This window comes from Schistocerca piceifrons, chromosome 4 (assembly GCF_021461385.2).
Source record: "Schistocerca piceifrons isolate TAMUIC-IGC-003096 chromosome 4, iqSchPice1.1, whole genome shotgun sequence".
Taxonomy (NCBI): Eukaryota; Metazoa; Arthropoda; class Insecta; order Orthoptera; family Acrididae; genus Schistocerca; species Schistocerca piceifrons.
In genome coordinates this window covers 363,515,468-363,542,282 of record NC_060141.1, presented here as the reverse complement: position 1 = coordinate 363,542,282, position 26,815 = coordinate 363,515,468, and the positions used below count along the sequence as shown (strand labels likewise).

General features: G+C 44.0%; 1 protein-coding gene across 1 annotated transcript in view; it reads right to left on the bottom strand.

Annotated features, from left to right (window-relative positions):
- LOC124795845 overlaps window positions 1-26,815 on the bottom strand; it is a 923,569-nt gene that overhangs the window by 175,484 nt on the left and 721,270 nt on the right. The window contains exon 5 of the mRNA XM_047259927.1: window positions 13,018-13,180. Within this exon, the coding sequence (XP_047115883.1) occupies window positions 13,018-13,180 (163 nt within the window). The remainder of the gene's footprint in view (window positions 1-13,017; window positions 13,181-26,815) is intronic.

The following is a 26,815-nucleotide window of genomic DNA, read 5'->3' as shown; positions in this document are numbered from 1 at the left end:
CCAAGGATGTGGTACACATCATTCCAATCTGACGTTTGTTTCACGTCACCTACACTATAACGCAGTTGTATTGGTCAACAGCGTACAATTCGCGTTAACCGACACCAAACCATGTATATAAAGATTAGAAACAAATAGAAGCAACCATCCCTTCCATTTATTATTTCTTGGCTTTGCAAGAAATCTGCAAAAACACTTGAGTTTGATTTGTTTGTACGTGACCTGAGTAATATTTATTATTAATGACTTAAGAAATAGCACTAATTTTTTTCAATCTAAAGCGTTGCTAGGTGGCTAACTTTTCTCGGGTATTGGATATTGTTTAATCTCGTTCGGGGGTAATGGACTCAGAAAGGTTGAGAACCAGTGTGGTGGAGAATAGTCGTAACGTGACTTACAGACTAGTAGTGCCAGCAGTTTGCTGTCGGATATGAGCTTGTCGTTCTATGTATGTTTCCATTTCGATGACTAATGCGTTATTAATAAGATCAAAAATGTAAGGCTGACATCATGGTGCGGAGATTCAGAGAACGTAACTTAGTTTATTGTTGTGGTGTCGCGATCTGCACGGCGTATAAACTGGACGATAGCGTCACGTCCAGAATGAGCGCCTGTTTGTTTGTCCATGTTCGACCTCTGAGCTGCAGTCCCGAGGAGACATTTGGGCGGCGCCACTTGCTGCGACATGACTGCGGTCGCCATTATTTACGGGGCATCGTGTTAACTTGCTGCCAATCGAAGGTCCAGCGAATTCCTCGAATCATGTAAACACGCAGTCGTCCCACGTACTTAAAAGGCTGCCACTACTGAAATAACGTCGGCGTGAAGTGTCAAAGATATTACGTTATGTAGATGATTCAGTGTCAAAAAACGTGATCGAAAAATAGTTACTGCGCATTGTGTATTCTCACATTATCCGCCTCCTAATCCTTCAGTGAGAACTGCGGTGGAATAATTAATGAAGGCAATAAACCGTTTGAAAGCGTCAGCGATATTTCTGAATTTCTGTGAATAATGCGTCAAGATCGCTTAATGTATTTTTATTTCAAACAGCAAATCTCTAATTAAGATTCATGTTACATAAATATGAGAATTGCTACATCTTTTTGAGTCTGCTTGCTGTATTCATGTTTTGGTCTCCCTCTACGATTTTCTCTCCCCTCCCCCCTAATTCTCTCCAGTACTAAATTGGTGATCCCTTGATCTCTCAGAATGTGTCCTATCAACCGATCGCTCTTTTTGATCAAGTTGTGCCACAAATTTCTTGTTTCCCTAATTATAATCAGTAATTTCTCATTAATTACGTGACTGAACCATCTGATCTTCAGCATTCTTCTGTAACAGCATATTTCGAATGCTTCTATTCTATTTTTATCAATCCTGTTTTGGGTCCACGTTTCACTTCTATACATAGCTACACCCCAGACAAATACTTTCAGAAAAGAGTTCCTAACATATAAACCTATATTTCATGTTAACAAATTTCCCTTCTTCAGAAACGCTTTTCTTGTCATTGCCAGTCTACATTTTATATCCTCTCTACTTTGGCCATCGTCAGTTATTTTGTTTCCAGGATGAGATTTTCACTCTACAGCGGAGTGTACGCTGATATGAAACTTCCTGGAAGATTAATCTGCTAGGAAGTTTCGGTTATTTTATTGCCCAAACAGCAAAACTCATCTACTACTTTAAATGTCTCGTTTCCTAATCTGATTACCTTATCATCACCTGATTTAATTCGACTACATTCCATTATCCTTGTTTTGCTTTTGTTTATATTCATCTTATATTCTCCTTTCAAGATACTGTCCATTCCACTCAACTGCTCTTCCAAGACTTTTGCTGTCTCTGACAGAATTGCACTATCATTGGCAAACCTCAACGTTTTTCTTTCTTCTCCCTGAACTTAAAAACTCTCTCTCTCTGTCCGAACAGGCCGTGGTACCGACCGACTGCCGTGTCATCCTCAGCCCACAGGCGTCACCGGATGCGGATATGGAGGGGCATGTGGTCAACATACCGCCCTCCGACCGTATGTCAGTTTACGAGACCGGAGTCCTTACTTCTCAATCAACTACACTATGTGATCAAAAGTATCCGGACACCCACAAAAACATACGTTTTTCATATTACGTGCATTATGCTGCCATATTAGCGACATCGGTAGTCATTAGACATCGTGAGAGAGCAGAATGGGACGCTCCGCGGAACTCACGGACTTCGAAAGTGGTCAGGTGATTGGGTGTCACTTGTGTCATACGTCTGTACGCGAAATTTCCACACTCCTAAACATCCATAGTTCCACTGTTTACGATGTGATAGGGAAGTGGAAACGTGAAGGGACACGTAGAGCACAAAAGCGCACAGGCCGACCTCGTTTGTTGACTGACAGAGACCGCCGACAGTTGAAGAGGGTCGTAATGTGTAATAGGCAGACATCTATCCACTCGATCACAAGGAATTCCAAACTGCATCTGGATCCACTGCAAGTACTATGACAGTTAGGCGGGAGGTGAGAAAACTTGGATTTCATGGTCGAGCGGCTGCTCATAAGCCCGACCAATCGGACCTCACTCTGGGAATAGCCCTCGTACGTTGGTCTATCTGTATGTTTCAGGTCGCAAGAAGGAAAGACAATATTAAAAATTACATGCCAAAATGTAAGCTTTTATCGTATTTGGCATTGAAATTAGTTTTATACATGCTCCATGTTCTCGTGGCTGAATATCTACTTTTATCAACTCCACACGCCGCTGTATGTGTCGCTCACATCGCGTGTTGTGGCAGCTTCTCTGACGGTGGCTAGAAAATAATTCGGGCGGTCCTGCAGCCTACGATCAGTGCTGTGCTGAAGGTGGGTGTCATCATTATTTTGTCGGTACGCTAGTATTTTGGATCATAGTCATAGACTTTTTGTACTTGAACTGTTGTTCGGATGTTGTTCTTGTATTAGAACTTATGCCCCAGACTGCTAGTTCTCCTTGGGACCCCTCGTTTCCTTTTAATCTATGATGACTGCCCTTGGCGTATCGGTAAGCATGCGACATCATGGCGACCTAATATGTTCAAAAACGCCGCGCATAAAAGCTGGGTTTCCCGGTGTTCATACCTCGGTCTCTACTGGTAGTAAAAAGGTAGGGACAAGTATTTTGGATAGTCCTTGGGCTAGGGACCATTTCAATACCCAGTAGAAGAAGCGTCTTAGGTCCTAGTGTCACTATCTTACAGCACAGGGTCAAAGTACAAATATTATACACTTATTCCTGCTTAGGCAAACGGAGCAAATCGGGTGGTTCTTTTTGCGATTGATGTGGTTTACAGTGGGCTTGATGGGACTTACGGAGGCACCGTCCGAAAATCCCCAAAAATTTTTTTTGTTAAATTTTCGCCGTCTCCAGCGGTCCTAAACACAGCCGAGGATTCCAAGACGGCATGCACAACAAATGACTGAAATGTTTACGATATTTTTCTAAGATCCAGATCTCTAAAACCCTTGAAAATTTTCTTGGTACCTTTATTCGTTTCCAAGATACAGAGGTTCAAAGTTACCATACTTGTACAAGTGAAATACGCACGTAAAATGTGATGTTTTCTAATACGTAGTTTATGAAGTGACGCAGCACGGAGAAGTGCCTCCGTTATCATTTCGGAACCCTATGTTTTAGTTCCGAAGTACATGCAAAATTTTTTTTGCGCGTAATATTCGTTCAGAGATGTAAAACTAGTTTTGCGTTACTTCATTTTCACATAAATAAACTGTCTACATTTTACTGACCAATACATTTCTTTTCATATGAGTTACATGCCCTACTGCAGCAGGGAAAAGAAGGGAAACAGCGCGAAAATGCTCCTGTCGGAACATTAAAAATGCGGGTATGTTCCTGTTTATTTAAGAGACTGACTAAGAAATGGGGTACCAGCTAACTCATTCTATATTTCTCAGGACATTAAAAATTTTCTCAAAAAATTTGGAATTTGAACCTATTCGCGCTTTTTTGTGCTGAGGGAGAAGAAGACAGTGGTAGTTGCAAAGAAACGGTAAAGTAATAAATACTGGAAAATTGTAGACAGTTGTTGTGTTATAGAAAGAGCAAAGGAAAGAATGGCAGTGTGAGAGAAAGAGAGGGACACAGTGGCAGTGGAACATAACACTGCTAGGAAACAAGTGAAGGAGATATTGCCGGAAGGGGGCGGGGGGATAAAGAGAAAGAGAAAAGTGGAAGTGGGTGAAAACTAGTGATAATGAGAGACAGATTATATGACAGTGACAGCGAGAAAGAGAAAGACAGTGAAAGTGAGAAGAAAAATCATCAGTAGGAAGGAAGGAATGAGGTATTAGCAGTAAGAAAGAACAAGAGGGAGACGGTGACAGTGAGAGGGGACTGTAGTAGTAGGACAGAACGATGGGGTCTGTGGCTGTCACACAGGAGACAGTGATAGAGAGAGGTAATGACAAGTAGTTGGGATAAATGAGCAAGTGAGTAAGGGCAACTCGAAGTGTATGGCTATGAGCGACTTAGAGCGATTGATTAGTGGGTGTGAGTGCGGAGCTTGTGGGAGTCGGAGGTGAGTTGCATGTTAAAAAAAGAACGAGTGTGTTCGTGTGCCAAAATTTTTCAAAGAATTTTTAAAGGAGCCACGGAAGGTAGAATGAGGCAGCTGGTACTCCACTTTTCAGTCAGGTTCTTTTAAATAAACAGGAGCATACTCGCCCTTTTTGTGCTTCTATAGTAGCATTTTTCCGCTAGTATTGTCTGTGTCTGTATCCACTCCTCCAGATTTTCTTTGTATACGGTTTTAATAATATGGTTGTAATATACTGCCTGACAAAAAAAGTGGAGCAGGTAGAAGGAGAGGAGGAAACGAAGTGAAACTTCACGGGTTGACAGGGTATGCGATGTTATTTCAGTCCTTAAAAAATCGAGTCTAATTTTCTCGGTACTTATAAAAATGAACCCACTCATAAATACGACGAGGTTACCACCATTGGACTGAGTACAAGCGCTGATTCCGTTGGTAACTTTGTCACAAAGCCTTTGTATCCTGTCCTGAGGCAAGCTGGCCCACAGTTGTTGTAACTCGTCCTTCATATCCTGGACAGTAGTTCCGGGATGGAGTTGACATCCGTACTGGTTGCTCAAACGTTCTGTCGGGGACAGTCTTGTTGCCTCAGGAACACCTTAGCATCACGCAGATTGTTCATAGAGACACGTGCCCTGTGTGGACGAGCACTGTCCTGTCGAAGAATGCCACCACGACACTGTCGCGTCAGACATAACAGATGAAGACGCCGTGACGTACTGTTGTGCGGTCAGAGAACCGTCGATCACTATCAGCAGTAACCTAAAATCATAGCCGATAGTTCCCAACAAAATGACGCCCGGAATAACACCGCTGTGCGTCTCTAAAACATTGGAAATATGGCACCTCTCCTCAGGTGGCTGCTTTACTCTATGATGGTCGTCCGTGGTAGTGCACGTCCACGATTCATCGCTGAACACAATGAGATGCCATTCATCAGCAGTTCATGCTTCCCGATAACTGCACCATTCCAAACGTAGCAGTTTGTGCCGTGGTGTTAGAGGCAACCTACTCGTGGGACAGTTCGACGGCTGCTGGTCTCGGACCAATGGCTCTAAGCACTATGGGACTTAACATCTGAGGTCATCAGTCGCCTAGACTTAGAAACTACTTAAACGTAACGAACCTAAGGACATCACATACATCCATGCCCAAGGTAGGATTCGAACCTGCGACCGTAGCAGCAGCGCGGTTCCGGACTGAAGCTCCTAAAACCGTTCGGCCACAGCGGCCCGTCCAATGGCGCAGAATGACACAGTATGATGCATGGATCCCTAGTACTTGTTCTCGGATGACAGGTACAGATGAGGCCTTACAATGCGCTTGAGGCACAATACGGCATTCCTATCTTGTTGTCGTCAGACATGGCCGAGCAAAACCTTAATGACGAGTGTTCCTGTCCTCACGTTGTCAAGCAGTCTAACATCGCGCCATTGTCACACTCGGATGCCCACAAATCTGGATATTGCACAATTCATTTTGCTGGGCAAATGGAGGGTCACAATGACGCCCCTTTCAAACTCTGTTATGTGCCGATAACACTGTCTCACACGAGTACGAAGCAACTCTGTGTCATTCACAACGATCACTCGACATCTGACGCTGTTCAGGCACCTTATGCGCCCTACCATGCTTAGTATCAATACTAGACATGAACAACACTAATCCACGGTGGTGGCCATTCTATCTGCCGCAGATGGTTCCAACTCTAATCATTTACATTTTCGCCGATGATGTAATCGTGTACAAAGTTACCTTGACATCCGACCATGTCTTCTGGCTGCTTCTCTTTTTTTTTGTGAGGCAGTGTATATCGGTCAGATGGCGTGCCAAGCAGGAACCCAGAGAGGAAGCATAGCCGTTCTGAGCCATAAACGGATATCCGTCTGGAGTTTGTGCAACGAATCCTAGGCGACACCAGAAACGATGTGCAGTAGCGGACAGGGAGCGTCTGGAGCATGGAGCAGACAAGCACTATTGTGTGGCAACGTGAGAAACATAATGAGACTAACAACGCTGCGAACTATCTGCCAACGCTGTGTTGTTCTACTTGTGTAGACTGGTGTGTTAGCCCCTTCAAGATGCTCAGTTTCAGCTTTGTACAGCTGTCACGTGATTTCTGAGAACGCCATTTGTGAAGTTTGTGTTTTTGTTGTGTGTTACGAAATGGAACAGCGGAATTTAGAGCACCGTTATGCCATCAAGTTTTGTGTTGAACTTCGGGAATCCGCGAGTGTGACTTTTAAAAAGTCGAAACAGAGCGGTGGGGAAAATTCGTATCAAGAGCAAAAGGTTTTCGTTGGCAAAAATCGTTTTTGGAAGAGCGAGAACATTCTGCAGATGAACCTCGCTGAGGGAGACATTCAACTACAAAACCCGACGAACATGTCGAACATTCGCGTTTTCTTGTGAGATTGTTCCTTTAGGAAAGCTGTCAGCCAAGAGTTCTGCAAAGACGTGCTTCAAAGGCTTAGAAAAATGGTAAATCGAGTGAGAGCGGACATTGCAGACAAGTAGATGCTGCATCATGCCAACGCCCTATGTCAGACGGCCACTTCCATCATGGAATTTTTTACCTCAAATGGCGTTCTTGTTGTTCCACAGCACCCCCCCCCCCCCCCCCCCCCAAACTGACTTGATCTGAGCCTTTGTAACTTTTTTTCTTTTCCCGGAATTGTGAAACATCTTAAAAGGGCGTAGTTTTGGGACTCTGGAGGGCACTGAAAAGAATGTGACTGACATGTTAAAGGCCCTGCCGGTCTAAGCCTTTCGGCGCTACTACCAAGACTGGGAACAAGGACTCCGCCGTTGTACAGTGAACTACTTTGTTTTCTGAAAGAAGTAAAAACTTAGATAGGAAAAAAATCAGTCTCATTACTTTTCTCACACACCTCGGAGCTGTACATCCCAGTACTTGTTTTGTAAGCCGCTGTGGCGCAAAAATTTCTACGAAGAAAGGCATTTCTCAAAGATGACAAACTGACACCAGGAACGGAGTTTGCAAGTAACAGCAAAAATAAAATTACGATTATGAAATGCTTAAGAGTAGAACTCTGTTGGTGAGGGTAAATTATATTTTTGGTAGGGAAAAGAGGCCGTTATGGAGCAGTTACAAAAGGTGATGCTAAATATTTATATTTGTTAGAAGAAAAACCTAGGTTCTCAATCAGATACACTCAAAACTTTTGCAGAACGGTAAATGTGAGATCTTTATAATGGAGGGACTTTACTAGAGCTCCGAAGTTGCTCAGTACTTTTATTCCGAATGCAATGACCATGAGGACCATAGTTGGTCGCTGCCAATTCAGGTCAAGCTCTGACCACAGCTGCAAGTCAAACATCGCAATTCGTCTACTGAGAGAATGCTAGCAGTCCCTCATGGATAGCCACACCGTCAACTGTCGTCTTGTAAAGACATGAAACTAAGTACAACCGTAATACTCCTCCTGTCAATGTTTTGTTTGCCCTCGACTAACAATATTCCCAGAAAAGCGACAGTGAAAGGTTTATGTTTACACAGGCTGATTTTGCTACATGGAAACAAAATGCAGGAAATGTTTTATCAGAATAAGGAACAACAAAGTCATATGGGCATAAGGCCGGAATTGCGATCCAAGGGAGGTACACCCACTTTAAGGTGGATATAAAAGATCTTCGTCAGTGTAGGTTTCCATGATTGAAAGCAGATATGAGGACAAACCAGGCAAGTGGTTAATGTCCTGTGTGCACTAGTGTTTCAGTTCCACACTCAGGAGGGCAGTGGGGTGGAACTCAACCATGTAGTGCTCACACCACTCTTAGTACCACCAAAGGCACTCTTCCAGCAGGGGAGATTTGGTCAGCCCCAGGGAGTGCAGATATGCCTCGCCTGTGAGGCGTTGTGGAAGGATTACTGACACCACGAGGCAGTCGCCAATAATCGCCGTCCACATGTTCAGACTCAATTGATACTGGTGGTTCGCTGCCACCTTACCATGGAGAATCTCCATTGTCCACAGCTGGGAGCTGTAAAAGTCGATGAAATTACCCCTCGTAAAGGTAGTCTCATCCGTTAATGGGCTCAATGACAGAAACCCACACGGCGGTGGCCTGTACAATGAACCAGCGACAAAACCTTCGCCACAGAGACAAAATCGTAGGTAACAACTCCTGGACGAGCTGTAAGCGATACGGATAGTGGCAGATGAGGAGAATGTCCAATACGGTAATCTGGCATACCCCATGCTGGCGGGCCAGCTACCTGGTGCTGATAGCGGGATCGCTGTCAAAGATCTTTTATGTCCACCACACTCCGCAAGCCATCGTATGGGAGCATGGTGGACGGTACCATGTATCATCGCCAGTCGTTTCCCTTCCAATTTTACTTGCAAACAGAACGAGGGAAAAATGACAGTCTGTATGCCTCCGTATGCCATCAATCTTGCCGCAGTGGTAACTCCGGTTCCCGTCAGATCACCGAAGTGCTGCCGGGCTTGGCTAGCACTTGGGTCACAGTCCGGAATTGCCGAGTGCTGTAGGTAAGCGGGGTGCACTCAGCCCTTGCGTGGTCAGTTAAGGAGCTACTTGATTGGGAAGTAGAGGTACCGGTCACGAAAACTGACAACGGCTGAGAGAGCAATGTGCTAACCTCATGCCTCTCCGTATGCGCATCTGGTGACGCCTAAGGGCTGAGGATGACACGGCCTCCGGTAGGTACCGTTGGCACTTCATGGCCTGTTCGGACTGTATTTGTTTTATATGCCTCCGGCAGTATACGTATGGTGGCAGTAGAATTGTTCTGCAGTCATCTTCAAATGCCTGATCTCTAAGTTTTCTCAGTAACAGTCCGCGAAAAGAACGTCGTCTTCCCTCCAGGGATACGCATTTGAGTTCGCGAATGATCTCTGTAACACTCGAGTGGTGATCGAATCTACTAGTAACAGATCTAATAGCATGCTCCTGAATTGCTTCGATGTCATCCTTCAGTCCGACTTGAGCGGGGCGGGGGGGGGGGGGGGGGGGGGACATGGAACATGTGATGTAGTCCGAAGAGCGAGCTACCAAGACAAAGTTGGTACCTCGCGGCGGAACCAGAAGTAAACATAGTCGATACCAGTCGCAGTCACCAATGAACGGCGTCGGAGAAGGCAGGCTCAGAAGAGTTTCCATACGCCACAGCATCAGCACGCTTATCTACGTCTCAGCGCAGTGCTGCTCAGCCCAGTCTGCACTAATTGCCAAAGGAGACAGCGTGGTCTCCCTACCTAGACAGCAGTGCGATAGCTCTAGTAGACAGAATACTGCAAAACTGTTTATCGTTAACAGTACTCTGTGAGAAGTGGCTTGGATATTGTCCGGTATCAAGCAATACATAATTGTTCAGAGACAGTAATAAATACTACCCACCAGGTTAGCCGAGAGCGCTAATGCGCTGCTTCCTGGACTCGGGTAGGCGAGCCGGCCCCGGATTGAATCCGCCTGCCGGATTAATGACGAGGGCCGTTGTGCCAGCCAGCCTGGATGTGGTTTTTAGGCGGTTTTCCACATACCTCTAGGTGAATACCGGGCGGGTCCCCATATCCCGCCTCAGTTACACGACACTCAAACATCTGACACACATCCACACTTTTCCATGATTTACACTAGACGCAGACAGATGGGGTACTCTGATTCCGTCTCGGGGGGTACGTGATGGCGGCAGGAAGGGCATCCGGCCACCCCTTCAAATTAACATGCCAAATCCGATGTAACCACGCCAACCCCGCACACAATGCGGGACAAAGGCGCAAGCAATAGATAGACAGTAATAAATACTAAAGACATTCCTGTAGACATTGACAGTTTCGATATTAAGTATTTCATCTTGTTCAACTTGTAATAAAGTGATGTAATATTTTCTGTGTTGTACGAGGGGCGTTCAATAACTAATGCAACGGTTTTTTTTCTGAAAGGAGGTTGGTGTTATTCAGGATTCCAATACATCTTATTATTTCTCACTCTTTTGGCTACAAAACCCTATTTTTCAAAATAATCTCCGATCAATGCGACGACCTTACGACAACTTACTGGAAGGGCCTGTATTCCCGCATAGTACCACTCTACTAGTCGGCGTCCGACCCAACGTCTTGCGGCATCAATAACCACCCTTTTATCCATGTACTGCTTCCTGCGGAGTGGGTGCTTCATTCGACCAAACAGTTGGAAGTCGGAATGTGTGAGACCCGGACTGCCGGGGACTGCCGGGTGACAAGGAATAACAGTCCAATGACGCTCTGTAAGCTCTTCTCGGGTGCGCAGACTTGTCAGACGTCGAGCTGAGCAGCAAGGTGTTTGACTGTGCTGCGTCAATCACCTCGAATGAGAGTGTCCGCACGTTCCAATTTTCCACAACAGTGTACGGGCAGCCAGTACACGGGAGATCGGCGGGTTTATCAAAGAAACTCAGTGACAGCTCTCTGCCTGGAACGCACCTCCATTACATACGTCCTTTTGAAAGCTATGTGTAGTGCCGCCACAGACCAGAACTTCAAGAAATTGTAGGGGCTGAAGCGGGAGTATTCAAGGATTTCCCATGACAAATTCAGTATTTTTTCAACCGAAACTGGCCGAGAAAAAAATGTGCTGCATTACTTACTGAACTCCCCTTGTAGTATTAACTCGGCCTCCTCCACTGTGCCGACGAGTGTTATTTTGTCGGGCACAACATATCCCAAACACTCGAGGATTAGTCAAGAATGGGTCATACCAGTTTTGTGCATGTGGTGTTGTGTACAGACGAACTATATTTTTCTAAAATTTTCCCAATCTAAAGTGCTCGTTCTATTTCATATTGCTTTACAAAGTAGTGGTTAGATGTTTAATCGAAGTTACCCTGTCAAGCAACACACTACTAATGCTGTATTCGAACGTTATGGAATTGTTTTTACTAATGTCCCGCATCAGCTTACTTTTTTTTTCACATTCAGAGCAATCTGCATCCATCGCACCAAGTAGAAATTTAGTGTCGTCTTGCATCCTCTTGCAGCTACTCAGTGCCGATACCATCCCATATACTGCAGCGTCGTCAGCAAACAGTCGCAGATAGCTGCTCACCCTGAGTGTGTACGTAACTTGGAATGCATTTCTGGCCGTACACTGAGGGGAGAAAAGTCATGAGATTTCTCCTAATATCGTGTGTGACCTCCTTTTGCCTAAACAACCCGTGCAGAAATACTGAGCCATGCTGCATCTATAGCCGCCCATAATTGCAAAACTGTTGCCGGTGCAGGATTTTGTGAACTGACCTCTCGACTATGACCCATAAATGTTCGAAAAGATTCATGTCGAGCGTTCTAGGTGGCCAAATGATTCGTTCGAATTGTCCAGAATGTTATTCAAACCAATCACGAACAACTGTGTCCCGGTGACATGGTGCACTGTTATCCATAAAATTTCCATAGTTGTCTGGCTGTAAATAGTCTCTAAGTAGCCGAACATAACCATTTCCAGTCCATGATCGGTTCAACTGGACAAGAGGATATAGTCCATTCCATGTAAACACAGCCCACACGGTTATGGAGCCACCACCAATTTCCACATTGTCTTATTGACAACTTGGGTCCATCGGTTCGTGAGGTCTGCACCACATTCGAACCGTGCCGTCAGCTCGTACCCACTGTATTCGGGACTCATCTTACCAGCCACAGTTTTCCAGCCGTCTAGGGTCTGACCGATGTGATCACAAGCCCAACAGAGGCACTGCAGGCGGTGTCGTGTTGTTAGCAAAGGAATTTGTGTCGGTCGTCTGCTACCATAGTCCGTTAACGACAAATTTCTCGCCACTATCCTAACGGATACGTTCGGCGTACGTCCCACACTGATTCCTGTGGTTATTTCACGCAGTGCTGCTTGTCTGTTAACACTGACAACTCTACGCAAATGCTGCTGCTCTCGGTCGTTAAGTGAAGGGCGTCGGCCACTGCATTGCCAGTGATGAGGGATAGTAACCTGAAATTTGGTATCCTCAGCACACTCTTGACACTGTGGATGTCGGAATATAGATTTCCCTAACGATTTACGAAATGTAATATCCCATGCGTCCAGCTCTAACTACCATACCCCGTGCAAAGTCTGTTTATTCCCGCTGTGCGCCCATAATCACGTCGGAAAACTTTTCACATGAATCACACGAGTACAAATGACAGCTCAGTAAATGCACTACCCTTTTACCCTTGAGTACGCGGTAGTACCGTCATCTGTATATGTAGATATCGCTATCGCTCAATGTGCGTCCATATTGACCTTTTATTTCACCTTAAGGTCTTATGGACCGTTTCTCCAGTTTCGTTCCATTTGGCAAAGTGCCCTGTAAAATGGTTAGTGCAAACACAAAGATGGTAGTCTTAGTTTCTGGAGACGCTTAGGACAGAGTCGGTATCGGTTGCTCACACATTTGATGCGGCATTTTGGCGTGCTTACCTTGCGCGAAGGGGCGTCGTTGTTGACGTGGACGTGGGCCCCCGGGTAAGGGATGCGCACGCTGCCGTGGCCGGAGGTGCGGAAGACGCCCTCTCGAGAGCCGGCCGGCCTCATCCGTCTGCGTGCCTGCTGTGGGCGGCGCTGCGGGGGCGGCGACGGCAGCCTGCGGACACGTCACACCACCGACTCTCTAAACTGCTCACCAGCACAGTGCTTACAAGCTGATGACACTAGCTACCTATAAACTACAGAGTGTTCGCTAAAGAACTGAACTCTTCCCATCAGCAGCAACTACCATTTAAAGTACAGGGTGGCCGGGAATGATGTGACGAAAAACAAACGTACATATCTTCGAAACTATTGCGTTTATTTCATTGTATTTACTCCGAGAACTTTGCTAGACTTCCACGTGAGCACCGTTACCAGTAAGCCTATTTCTACGTAATACTCGATTTCCTGCCACGACTTCGCAAACATTGCTGTTGTAACCAGTCCTATCGTCAAGCAGATCTAACCCTAAAGGGCTGCCCATAAATCCGTAAGAGTATGAGGGGCTGGAAATCTCTTTAGAACAGCACTTTGCAAGGCATCCCAGATATGCTCAATAATGTTCATGTCTGGGGAGTTTGTTGGCCAGCGGAGGTGTTTAAACTCAGAAGAGTGTTTCTGGAGCCACTCTCTAGCAATTCTGGACGTTTGGGATGTCGCATTGTTCTGCTGAAATTTCCAAAGTCCGTCGGAATTCACAATGGACATGAATGGATGAAGGTGATCAGTCGGGATGCTTACACATGTGCCACCTGTCAGAACCGTATCTAGACGTATCAGGGAACCCATATCACTCCAACTACACACGTCCCACACCATGCAGAGCAACCACCAACTTGACCAGTCCCCTGCTGATATGCAGGGTCCATGGATTTATGAGATTGTCTCCATACCAGTACACGTCCATCCGCTCGATACAATTTGAAATGAGACTCGTCCGACCAGGCAACATGTTACCAATCATCAACAGTCCAATGTCGATGTTGACGAGCTCAGGCGAGGCGTAAAGCTTCGTGTCGTACAGTCATCAAGGGTACACGAGCGGTTCCAAAAGCCCACATAGGTGATGTTTCGTTGAATGGTTCACACGCTGACACTTGTTCATGGCCCACCACTGAAATCTGCAGCGCCGACCGCTGTGGCTGAGTGGTTCTAGGCGCTGCAGTCCAGAACCGCGCTTCTGCTACGGTCGCAGGGGTTCGAATCCTGCCTCAGGCATGGATGTGTTTGATGTCCATAGGTTAGTTAGGTTTAAGTGGTTCTAAATCTAGGAGACTGATGACCTCAGATGTTAAGTCCCATAGTGCTTAGAGCCATTTGAACCATATTTGAAATTTGCTGCAATTTGCGGAAGGGTTGCACTTTTGTCACATGTTTCCAATTATCAACACTCCAATGTTGGTGTTGACGGGCCCAGGCGATGCGTAAAGCTTTGTGCCATGCAGCCATCAGGGGCGCACGAGTGGGCCGTCGGCTCCGAAAGCCCATATCGAAGATGTTTCGTTGAATGGTTCGCACACTGACACTTGTTGATGTCCCAGCACTGAAATCAGTAGCAATCTGCGGAAAGGTTGCACTTCTGTCACGTTGAACGATTCTCTTCAATCGTCGTTTGTCCCGTTCTTGCAGGGTCTTTTTCCGGCCGCAGTGATGTCGGAGATTTGATGTTTTACCGGATTCCTGATGTTCACGGTACACTCATGAAACGTTCGTACGGGATAATCATCCATCGTTACCTTGGACGTGCTGTGTCCCACCGCTCGTGCGCCGAGTGTAATACCACGTTCAAACTCACTCAAATCTTGATAACCTGCCATTGTGGCAGCTGTAACCAATCTAACAAATGCTTCAGGCATTGCCGACCGCAGCGGCGTATCCTGCCTGTTTACATATATCTGTATTTGAATATGCATGCATATTCCAATTTCTTTGGCGCTTCATTGTATATGGTACAAATGGCCATATCGTTTGACTGAATTGACTCAGAAGGCTGCAGTTTTTCACCGCTAGGAGACCATAAACCTTAGTATGTGCATAGAGAAGAAGGATCTTAACAGACAGGCAGACCGATAAAAAATGACCAAAAATATTTTTTGTGTTAAACAATTAAAAATTAACCATCTTCGGATTTTTGCTTTAGTTTTACTCTGAAACGTTGCTCGTTGTCAAATTTCATTATCTAGCTCAACTGGTTAACTGGAATCACCCTATCAGGATCGAAGAATGCGTTTTCTAGTATCAAAATTTGTAACATAAATGGCCGTATCTTTTGCTTACATTGACGTAGAAGCTTAAAACTTTTACACAACTAAGGCACCATAGCTCTTAATACGTGACATAAATTTGAACTTGATACAAAAGTGTTCTTAACAGTGGGACAGACAAACGGGTAGACAAATCAGCGCACACTCCGCTGTAGAGTGAAAATTTCATTCCAGAAACAGGTAGACAGATGGACAAAAAAGCGATCCTGTAAGGTTTCCGTTTTTAAAGTGTGTGGCACGGAACCCTAAAGATCAGTCAAAATCACAATGAAGTGCTTATTTTTGATTTGGGTAACCGGTTCAGTCTATAAGAGCATCTTCAAATCAGAGGTGCCAGATGACATTAGGAACCGGTTCAGAAAGCCTCTGAGTCGTAGTTCTTGTTAATGTCGCAGCTGCTGCTTCTTATCCTTACCTTATTCGAGTTTTTGCTTCCTCCTTGACGAACTCATTGTCCACGGGTGCTATAAACTGTTCTTCATTCCTTATATAGCAGGCCGTTAATAATGTTTCGTAATGAATGAAAGCGTAATGGTCAGAAAGATTCTTCTTGAGAATTAACCATCAATCGCGAGAACGACTGGTCGCATGCACAACAATATGTTACCAGATTTTTCAGTTTCAGTTCAGCGAAATAAAGTTCGTCAGTAAACTGTTAGCAATAGCTCAGGTTGTGTTAAATCTTCCAGTCCTTCGCTTTGCTTGCTTATGTTACATCATACTTTAAGGAACTGTTACTTAATAAGCGTCCGATCAATATGCTCTCTCTCTCGTTCTCTCTCTTTTCTTAATTCTTAACTTTGTGATTTCCTTGCTCAGTTCCAATATAGAGATTGTGAGCTTGTTTACGCTCAGAAACTTTTTCTGGTATCAAACAGATAATACAAATGAGCAGAAAGAACCTCCTGCGGATGTAACTGTAGTGGTTTCCATACCCTTGGGCCTTTCAGTATTGTTGATTCTGCTGTCTTCAGAAACTCGTACTCACCCTGGGGGGGGGGGGGGGGGTGATGGGAGTTCCTTAAATATTAATTTGACTTCCTGGACTAATTTTCTGGGCTTTGACAAAGGGTAAAGAGCCTTCTTCGATTGAGCCGCTTGAATGTGAAATTAGTATTAGGTCAAAGCAGCTTTTTATGGAGAGCGTCTTTGTCCATAAAACCTATCCAGATATATATAAATACGAAATTTATTTACTGTCATGATCACAATAGTTACCTTTCATGGCTAATTAGCTGTCTTCGCTTCGTTATACCTATGAAGTGTCAATTCATACCGCCTAATTAGAGTCGTCATGCTCCCACAGGGCATGCTATATGACGCCAATTAGCAGATACTGAATGACACGTTACAGCTGCAGTTTGTAGAGTGTATTTGAAGATGTCAAGTTAGAAGCCTGAATCGCTCATTAAAATGTTTACTGCAATCAAGACCCAATAGGTTTGAGACTCAACTACGGAAAATGATCGCTCTTTCTCCATTACTTATTGGACATAATATCGACATTTATCAGTCATGTAAAACTCGTCCTGAACGTTCACTTTTAACACATGTTCAAGTGAAAAGAAGCTTTGGTGTGTATGAATGCACAAGCAATCACAAATTAACGATATAAGTTTAGTAGTTTTAAGCCTTAGTTCTCAAGCATACAGTGATATCTACCTTCATAACTCCACTTATGAACATGTCACACTTACGACGCTTGTACATTTTGGAGGATGCATAACGATGCTTATTAATTTTATAGAAGGCAAAGTATACCGATGATTCGTTCATTAGGGGTGAACTACGATTTTAAGTGCTCTACAGCAAAAATGGAAAGATTTGCTTAGGATAGGATAGAAGGGTCTTCACATTCTGTTATCCTCGGTTAAGTGCAGCGTGGGAGCAAATAAAAGTGATTCGGACGAGTGGATACGATTGTACGTGAATGTATGCATACAACCACACCCTATGACGAGCTCACCATTTGTACGCCCGCCACGTGATATACATCGGTTCAAAGCATAGTGCAGACTTTGTCAGAGTGAGTGGAGCAGTGCAAAGGGGATGACGGTATCAGCTGGATCAGCAGGTGTTCATTGTGGAAAGTTACGTGACAACAAAGTCATGAAAAGAGTATGGTCAGTTGCTTGCTGAGAAGTTTAGAGGTGTCAAAGTGCTAGCAAAGAATTCCATGCGACGCTTAGTCCGAAAATGGCGTCAGATAGGATCTGTTTTGATCAACTCAAAAAACATTTGGAAACGTGCCCGCACACCAGAAAATACCAGAAAATGTGGCTGCAGATCGCCAAGGATGCTACAGAGTCCTACTAAATCAAACCAACGCCTGTCACAAATCATACGGACGAATACTCCACCTGCCCATGTGTGGACCTGCACGTGCATTCCTACCGAGTATCTGTTGTTCATGCATTAAAACCAGTAACTGCTCTTTAGCGCCTCCAGTTTTATGAGTGGCTGATCACTGAGATAAAACTAAATGGCTTGGACATGGATCTGCTTTTTATGGCTGATGAAGCCTAGTTTCACCTGAGTTGTTACGTTGGTTACGTCAACTCAGAGAGTCACAGGTTCTTGGCAGTGGAGACTCCGCATAATTTCCACGAAACACCTCTGCATGATCAGAAGGTTGGGGTTTGCTGTATAGTGCCTGAACGCCGTATTATTGGTCCCACATTCTTTCATTAGACGCTGACTTCGGCGCGTTACATTTCCAACATTTTGGAAACACTTGTGGCAGAATTAACGGAGGAGGAAAAACCTACAGTTACTTCCAACAGGATGGAGCAGCTGCCTATACAGCCGGCCTCACTTTGGAGTATATTTACAGAAACTTCACGTCTGACAGAGTTGTTATCAGAGCCTAGCTAGCCACCCAGGTCGCCCGATCTGTTAGTGTGCGATTACTTTGTGTGGGGAGCCCTGAAGTCCAAGGCGTATCGCAACAACCCTCATAGTCTTCAAGAACTGCAACAGAGCATTTCGGATACGGCTGCAAAAATTCCAGCAGCCCAGGTTCCATCCGCCTTCAGCCACTTACTGACCTAAAAGTGCCAAGAAATGAATGGTGATCACATCAGCATCTGCTATAGTCAGGTTGGTACTGTATTTCCTTACCTCTGCTGTGTTTCTTTTTACTCCGAAACTCTGTTCTTTAGGACACTTTTATTTGTCCCAACCAGCAGTTCCCTTTTATAATGACGCACGTGGTTTGAGCCACCATTTGCCGTGGCTGGGACCGCTAACGCACACTGATACGGTGACACTCAACTTGGAAATATCTGCTCGGAATCAAAGTGGTGGAAAAATCTTCATCCTCAGAAGTCAGCAAAGAACGAAACGAAAGGGGCGTTGCTGTCGAGCACTTTCTGATCACCAGAAGTGGCACTAGTAGCATGCGCTAAGTTCCAAACCGCGCGGTGGTGTCTGCGGAAGTCATGGCATGTAATACTGCTAACAGTGATCTATCGGGTTGGTGTATTAAATTAGCTCCTGCACAATGAGATGAGGAGGTAAGAATGGACAAAGATTCAAGAGACGAGTGGAGAATGATCATTGTATAAATTTTGCTGCTAGTACTTTAGACTCGACAAATTGGTTGTTTCTAGAAACTATCGGCCTATATACTCCTCAAGACGCCCAATGAGTACGGGACTGGAGAACTTGCAGGTCAAAACAACATGTTCTCGTTTTGAAAGCAGTCGAGAGGCACCAGTTTTATTTGGGACCGGAATTCATTCGTTTGAAATTGACAAAAATTTTGACCTACTTAAGGACGGAGGACATTCAGTTGCATGGATCCTATAAATAAACTTCGTTTGTGGATAGCCAGCATTTGAGATCGGAAATCTATTATCTCACACCAGGACTACTTACGTTCTTGCAGTGCTACACTCAACAACAAAGTTTTGATTTTTGTGATGACGTCTTCATATAATGTATCTCTGTCATTATGTTGAGATGACACTTATTTCCTTTAGGGGCAATAGATAACGTCATTCCGATGACGATCGCGGTGACTGCTCACAACGGCATATCAACTAAATACACAGCCACCATTGAGGTGTTAATGGGTGCTAGTAAAGGATGCTCATAAAACATAATCTGTTTCTCAAAACGTCCTTGATATCCTGCCGATGGGTAGAAGATTGCTGGTGCAATGTATGTGAATGGTGAACGATACATTAAGACTGCTGCGTGATCGACTAATCATATTTGGCAACTTGTGAATATACTCCGCATCCAATATCCTCCAACTCAAGTACCCTGCTGGTACACTACAGACATATCCCACTTTCCATGAACGTCCATGCTTTATCCACTTTGTCCGACAGAGCTCCAGCTGTCTCCCAATCTATCCTGATATACTGACTTTCTATCAACAATAACCAACAACATTACACCCTAGCCTCTTCTTATCCTTTCTTTTCTCCTTTCTCCTCCTCATTTCCCATTTCTCAATCACTATTAAATGCCACTTTATGTATTTTTAGGGTACACATTGTGGAAAACATCTGTTTGCCTGCATTATGAACGTGATTGTTTGCATCCATCACCAGCATCGCCTTCATATCGTAGCAGTATCGTCGTCAACTCCACCATCAACTCAACCATCAACTCCACCATCAACTTCACCCTCATTGTCCTCACGAATTTCATCATCATTATCATCTTAATGTACTTTTAAATGTCCCGTAAAATCCACTGTCAACAATACCTATAGATTCAAAATTATTTAGATTGTAGACGGCCCTAAACTGAGTACTTTATCACAAGGGACTGATGGTGAGAAATGAATATTTAGTTGTTTCTTTGTAACGTAAACAACTTTCGCCGTAATGCTACGACTTAAGCTCATAGCAAATGTTTGAATTGACGACCAGTATTCTCAACATGTGCATTATATGGTAATCTATTGACCAAACTGAACCCACTGCATGCCCACATTGCTTGTGTTCTTGTTGCTCCATACTCTCCGCATTAAGGCTTGCTGATGAACTTTCTCCCTAATGACACAATATGATATTCTAAAAGTACTGCTGTGCGAACCATTATTTGTCGAGAAGTTTGGCCACCTCTCTGCAGCCTTGACCACCAAGTTTTTTGTAAGTTTCTATCGATGACGATACATTCCTCCCCCTTAGGAAAACGCCTGCAGCTGAACATTTGTCGGTACACTCGTTTGGTTTTTCGGACCTTCAGTCTGCTAAATGTACGCCATACGTTACAAACACGTCTTCAAATTCTTTTTATGAGTAATACTTCACAATCTACATTCACCCATAAACTGTAAGGAATAGTGGACGTCATCGTGAGCCCATCACAAACTACTGTGTATTGTAGAGGTTCCTTACCTCAGTCATACAACAACACACAGTTGTCTGTCTGTTCGACTGTAAAAGACCCATTTTCTGAGGAATAGATAGACTTACGAAGTAGAAATTTATGTCACATACTAAGATCTACGGTGTCTTGGTCGTATAAAAATGGAAGCTTCTAAGTCAATGGAATTAAAAGATACGGCCATTTATGTCACATATTTGGATACCCGGAAACTCACTCGTCAAAACCTATAGCGTACTTCCCGTTGGCCTAGAATCATGAAATTTGGCAACAAGCAAGGTTTCAGGGTACAACTAAAGAAAAAAATCCGAAAAGTGTTTATTTGTCATTATATCACACGAAAAAAATTGTCATTGTTAATCGAACTGCCCATCTGTCCGCCCGTATGTTAAGACCGCTTTTTCTCAGAAACTAGTAGACGTACAGAGTAGAATGTTAAGGGATATAGTTCCTTGGCGGTGTAAAAAAATCAAGCTTCTAAGTCAATGAGATCAAAAGATACGGTCATTTATGTTACATATACTGATACTCGAAAACTCACTCATAAAAACCGATAGGGTATTTCCTGTGGACCTAGGATCATGGAATTTGTCAAGAAGCAAGCTTTCACAGTACAAACAAAGGAAAAAAATCAGAAAATTGTTAATTTTTAATTACATCAGGCGAAAAACTATTTCTTTTGTCATTTGTTATTCGACTTCAAAATTAAAATTAAACATTTTCGAATGTCTTGGAATTACCGGGACCGAGATCTTGCCAGTTTCAGTATCGATAAAAAGCAAAAATCGTGGAGATTTTCGATCTCGGGATGGATGAACTGTTTATAGACATAATTAATTTTACGGGAGTATCAGAGCGCGAGTGCCACCAATGTCGATGCGGAGACTGATGTTTCTTACGAAATATAAGCAGTTTACAAACAAATACGTGGCACACGTTGTTCATTCAAGATTCCCTACTGTCTGGAGATTTCATTACCGGCCATTCGTTCGTTACATTAAAATAGTTAATTCTGGGTCCTCTACAGTTTGTATTATACAGCACCTAAAGTTTTTAGTGATCCTGGATGATTTTTAAAATCGCAGTTAACTCATTTGATTTACATAATGAAATGCGATCGAAATAAAAGTCAGTTTTAAGTGAGGAGTAGACTCGTTTTACTAAGGTTTCTTCCATGTTTACGACTAATTGGATTGTTTTGAAAATCAGCCTTATGTAAACACAATTACTTTATATATTTTTTCACCCAGACATGTTTCGACACGTATGTGTCATCTTCTGTGGGTCATTTTTTTATTTGTGTAAAGTACAATATCAGATTTATAATAATTTATCGACTGTAGGCTTACGCTAAATGAACTGAATTTTTATACATCGGTTTTTGTGCCCTTTCTGGTAGCTTTTTTATGCCAGCATGTCACCTGCAAACTAGCCATGAAGAAAATTGTTCCGTATTTGTGAAGAACTGTTCCGTGGGTAGAGGTAAGCTCTACCCACGAAACAATTCTTCACAAATACACAATAATTTTCTGCATGGCTGGATTGCAGATGACACGCTGTCAAAAAAACGATGAAAAAACTCAAAAACAGATGTAATGTAATGCAGTTCATTTAGCGATTTAATTTTAAGGTAGGCGCCTAAAAAAAGCAAAATCCACATATTGCAATTCTACCTAAAATAGATAAATTATTATAAATCTGATGTTATACTTTACAGAAATAAAAAAATTGACCCACAGATGATTACAAATAAGTGTCGAAACAAGTCTGGGTAAATATATAAAATAAAAAATAAACAAATGGTGTTCGCATAAGGCTGATTTTCAGAACAACCCAAGTGAGGAGAATTTTTATCCGGTCCTAACACAAGACTGAAATATCTGTAATGATAAGCAACTCGTGACTGTTTCACTTTTTGTACAGTATAGGCGACGGGTGGCTGGTGGCCCTTGTAATTATTTCCTCCATAAATGACCGCGTTATGAGGATTGCATTTGATAATTAAACGCAAATGAAACAGATTTTCACATCACAGCGTAATTTTCCATCTGAGATCATGGTGTGACCCGTAGGAACGTTTAGTGGTATAATAAATGTTATGCACTACTGGCCATTAAAATTGCTGCACCAAGAAGAAATGCAGATAATAAACGGGTATTCATTGGACAAATATATTATACAACAGCTGACATGTGATTAGATTTTCACGCAATTTGGGTGTATAGATCCTGAGAAATCAGTACCCATAACAACCACCTCTGGTCGTAATAACGGCCTTAATACGCCTGGGCATTGAGTCAAACAGAGCTTGGATGGCGTGTACAGGTACAGCTGCCCATGCATCTTCAACATGGTACCACAGTACATCAAGAGTAGTGACTGGCGTATTGTGACGAGTCAGTTGCTCGGCCACGATTGACCAGACGTTTTCAGTTGATGAGAGATCTGGAGAATGTGCTGGCCAGGGCAGCAGTCGAGCACTTTCTGTATCCAGAAAGGCCCGTACAGGACTACAACATGCGGTCGTGCATTATCCTGTTGAAATGTAGGGTTTCGCAGAGATCGAATGAAGGGTAGAGCCACGGGTCGTAACACATCTGAAATGTAACGTCCACTGTTCAAAGTGCCGTCAATGCGAACAAGGGGGGACCGAGACGTGTAACCAATGGCACCCCATACCATCACGCAGGGTGATACGCCAGTATGGCGATGACGAATACACGCTCCCAATGTGCGTTCACCGCGATGTCGCCAAACACGGATGCGACCATCATGATGCTGTAAACAGAATCTGGATTCATCCGAAAAAATGACGTTTTGCCATTCGTGCACCCAGGTTGGTCGTTGAGTACACCATCGCAGGCGCTCCTGTCTGTGATGCTGCGTCAAGGGCAATCGCAGCCATGGTCTCCGAACTGATAATCCATGCTGCTGCAAACGTCGTCGAACTGTTCGTGTAGATGGTTGTTGTCTTGAAAACGTCCCCATCTGTTGACTCAGGGATCGAGACGTGGCTGCACGATCCGTTATAGCCATGCGGATAAGATGCCTGTCTACATCTACATCTACATCTACATCTACATTGATACTCCGCAAGCCACCCAACGGTGTGTGGCGGAGGGCACTTTACGTGCCACTGTCATTACCTCCCTTTCCTGTTCCAGTCGCGTATGGTTCGCGGGAAGAACGACTGTCTGAAAGCCTCCGTGCGCGCTCTAATCTCTCTAATTTTACATTCGTGATCTCCTCGGGAGGTATAAGTAGGGGGAAGCAATATATTCGATACCTCATCCAGAAACGCACCCTCTCGAAACCTGGCGAGCAAGCTACACCGCGATGCAGAGCGCCTCTCTTGCAGAGTCTGCCACTTGAGTTTATTAAACATCTCCGTAACGCTATCACGGTTACCAAATAACCCTGTGACGAAACGTGCCGCTCTTCTTTGGATCTTCTCTATCTCCTCCGTCAGACCGATCTGGTACGGATCCCACACTGATGAGCAATACTCAAGTATAGGTCGAACGAGTGTTTTGTAAGCCACCTCCTTTGTTGATGGACTACATTTTCTAAGCACTCTCCCAATGAATCTCAACCTGGTACCCGCCTTACCAACAATTAATTTTATATGATCATTCCATTTCAAATCGTTCCGCACGCATACTCCCAGATATTTTACAGAAGTAACTGCTACCAGTGTTTGTTCCGCTATCATATAATCATACAATAAAGGATCCTTCTTTCTATGTATTCGCAATACATTACATTTGTCTATGTTAAGGGTCAGTTGCCACTCCCTGCACCAAGTGCCTATCCGCTGCAGATCTTCCTGCATTTCGCTACAATTTTCTAATGCTGCTACTTCTCTGTATACTACAGCATCATCCGCGAAAAGCCGCATGGAACTTCCGACACTATCTACTAAGTCATTTATATATATTGTGAAAAGCAATGGTCCCATAACACTCCCCTGTGGCACACCAGAGGTTACTTTAACGTCTGTAGACTTCTCTCCATTGAGAACAACATGCTGTGTTCTGTTTGCTAAAAACTCTTCAATCCAGCCACACAGCTGGTCTGATATTCCGTAGGCTCTTACTTTGTTTATCAGGCGACAGTGCGGAACTGTATCGAACGCCTTCCGGAAGTCAAGAAAAATAGCATCTACCTGGGAGCCTGTATCTAATATTTTCTGGGTCTCATGAACAAATAAGGCGAGTTGGGTCTCACACGATCGCTGTTTCCGGAATCCATGTTGATTCCTACATAGTAGATTCTGGGTTTCCAGAAATGACATGATACGCGAGCAAAAAACATGTTCTAAAATTCTACAAGAGATCGACGTAAGAGATATAGATCTATAGTTTTGCGCATCTGCTCGACGACCCTTCTTGAAGACTGGGACTATCTGTGCTCTTTTCCAATCATTTGGAACCCTCCGTTCCTCTAGAGACTTGCGGTTCACGGCTGTTAGAAGGGGGGCAAGTTCTTTTGCGTACTCTGTGTAGAATCGAATTGGTATCCCGTCAGGTCCAGTGGACTTTCCTCTATTGAGTGATTCCAGTTGCTTTTCTATTCCTTGGACACTTATTTCGATGTCAGCAATTTTTTCCTTTGTGCGAGGATTTAGAGAAGGAACTGCAGTGCGGTCTTCCTCTGTGAAACAGCTTTGGAAAAAGGTGTTTAGTATTTCAGCTTTACGCGTGTCATCCTCTGTTTCAATGCCATCATCATCCCGTAGTGTCTGGATATGCTGTTTCGAGCCACTTACTGATTTAACGTAAGACCAGAACTTCCTAGGATTTTCTGTCAAGTCGGTACATAGAATTTTACTTTCGAATTCAATGAACGCTTCACGCATAGCCCTCCTTACGCTAACTTTGACATCGTTTAGCTTCTGTTTGTCTGAGAGGTTTTGGCTGCGTTTAAACTTGGAGTGGAGCTCTCTTTGCTTTCGCAGTAGTTTCCTAACTTTGTTGTTGTACCACGGTAGGTTTTTCCCGTCCCTCACAGTTTTACTCGGCACGTACCTGTCTAAAACGCATTTTACGATTGCCTTGAACTTTTTCCATAAACACTCAACATTGTCAGTGTCGGAACAGAAATTTTCGTTTTGATCTGTTCGGTAGTCTGAAATCTGCCTTCTATTACTCTTGCTAAACAGATAAACCTTCCTCCCTTTTTTTATATTCCTATTAACTTCCATATTCAGGGATGCTGCAACGGCCTTATGATCACTGATTCCCTGTTCTGTACATACAGTGTCGAAAAGTTCGGGTCTGTTTGTTATCAGTAGGTCCAAGATGTTATCTCCACGAGTCGGTTCTCTGTTTAATTGCTCGAGGTAATTTTCGGATAGTGCACTCAGTATAATGTCACTCGATACTCTGTCCCTACCACCCGTCCTAAACATCTGAGTGTCCCAGTCTATATCTGGTAAATTGAAGTCTCCACCTAAGACTATAACATGCTGAGAAAATTTATGTGAAATGTATTCCAAATTTTCTCTCAGTTGTTCTGCCACTAATGCTGCTGAGTCGGGAGGTCGGTAAAAGTTTAGTGTCATCTCGACTGCTAGTGATACGAGGCCGTTGGGATCCAGCTCGGCATTTCGTATTACCCTCTTGAACCCACCGATTCCATATTCTGCTAACAATCATTGGATCTCGACCAACACGAGCAGAAATGTCGCGATACGATAAACCGCAATCGCGATAGGCTACAATCCGACTGGGAAAGTCACGAATAGTCTCAGTCAGGGTAGCCGAAAGGGGATTTGAATCCTGTTATACCTGAATGTAGTACAATGCTTAAGCAATTGCGTCCGACAGCTGCCACATTCACCATTTACGAACAATGGAAACAACTTCTTTTGTTGTGTCTTCGTAGGCTTTCCCGGCGTAATAAGTCTTGAAAGTCTCTTCGAGTTTGCTGCCGGATCCTAAAATAGACGCGATTCAGTATTTCAGCGATCCAACTGTTCGCCATCTTCAGGAGAGTGCTGCTTCGCTGATGAGTTCCTCTGAGAACTGACGCTAGGATGCAAATGGATGTACTAGATAGGCATCCGTACCGTACACGGCGCATGCGCCGCCCATCACGGTTGCTGTCCTCCAAGATTATAGAGTTTGCACCATCACCGG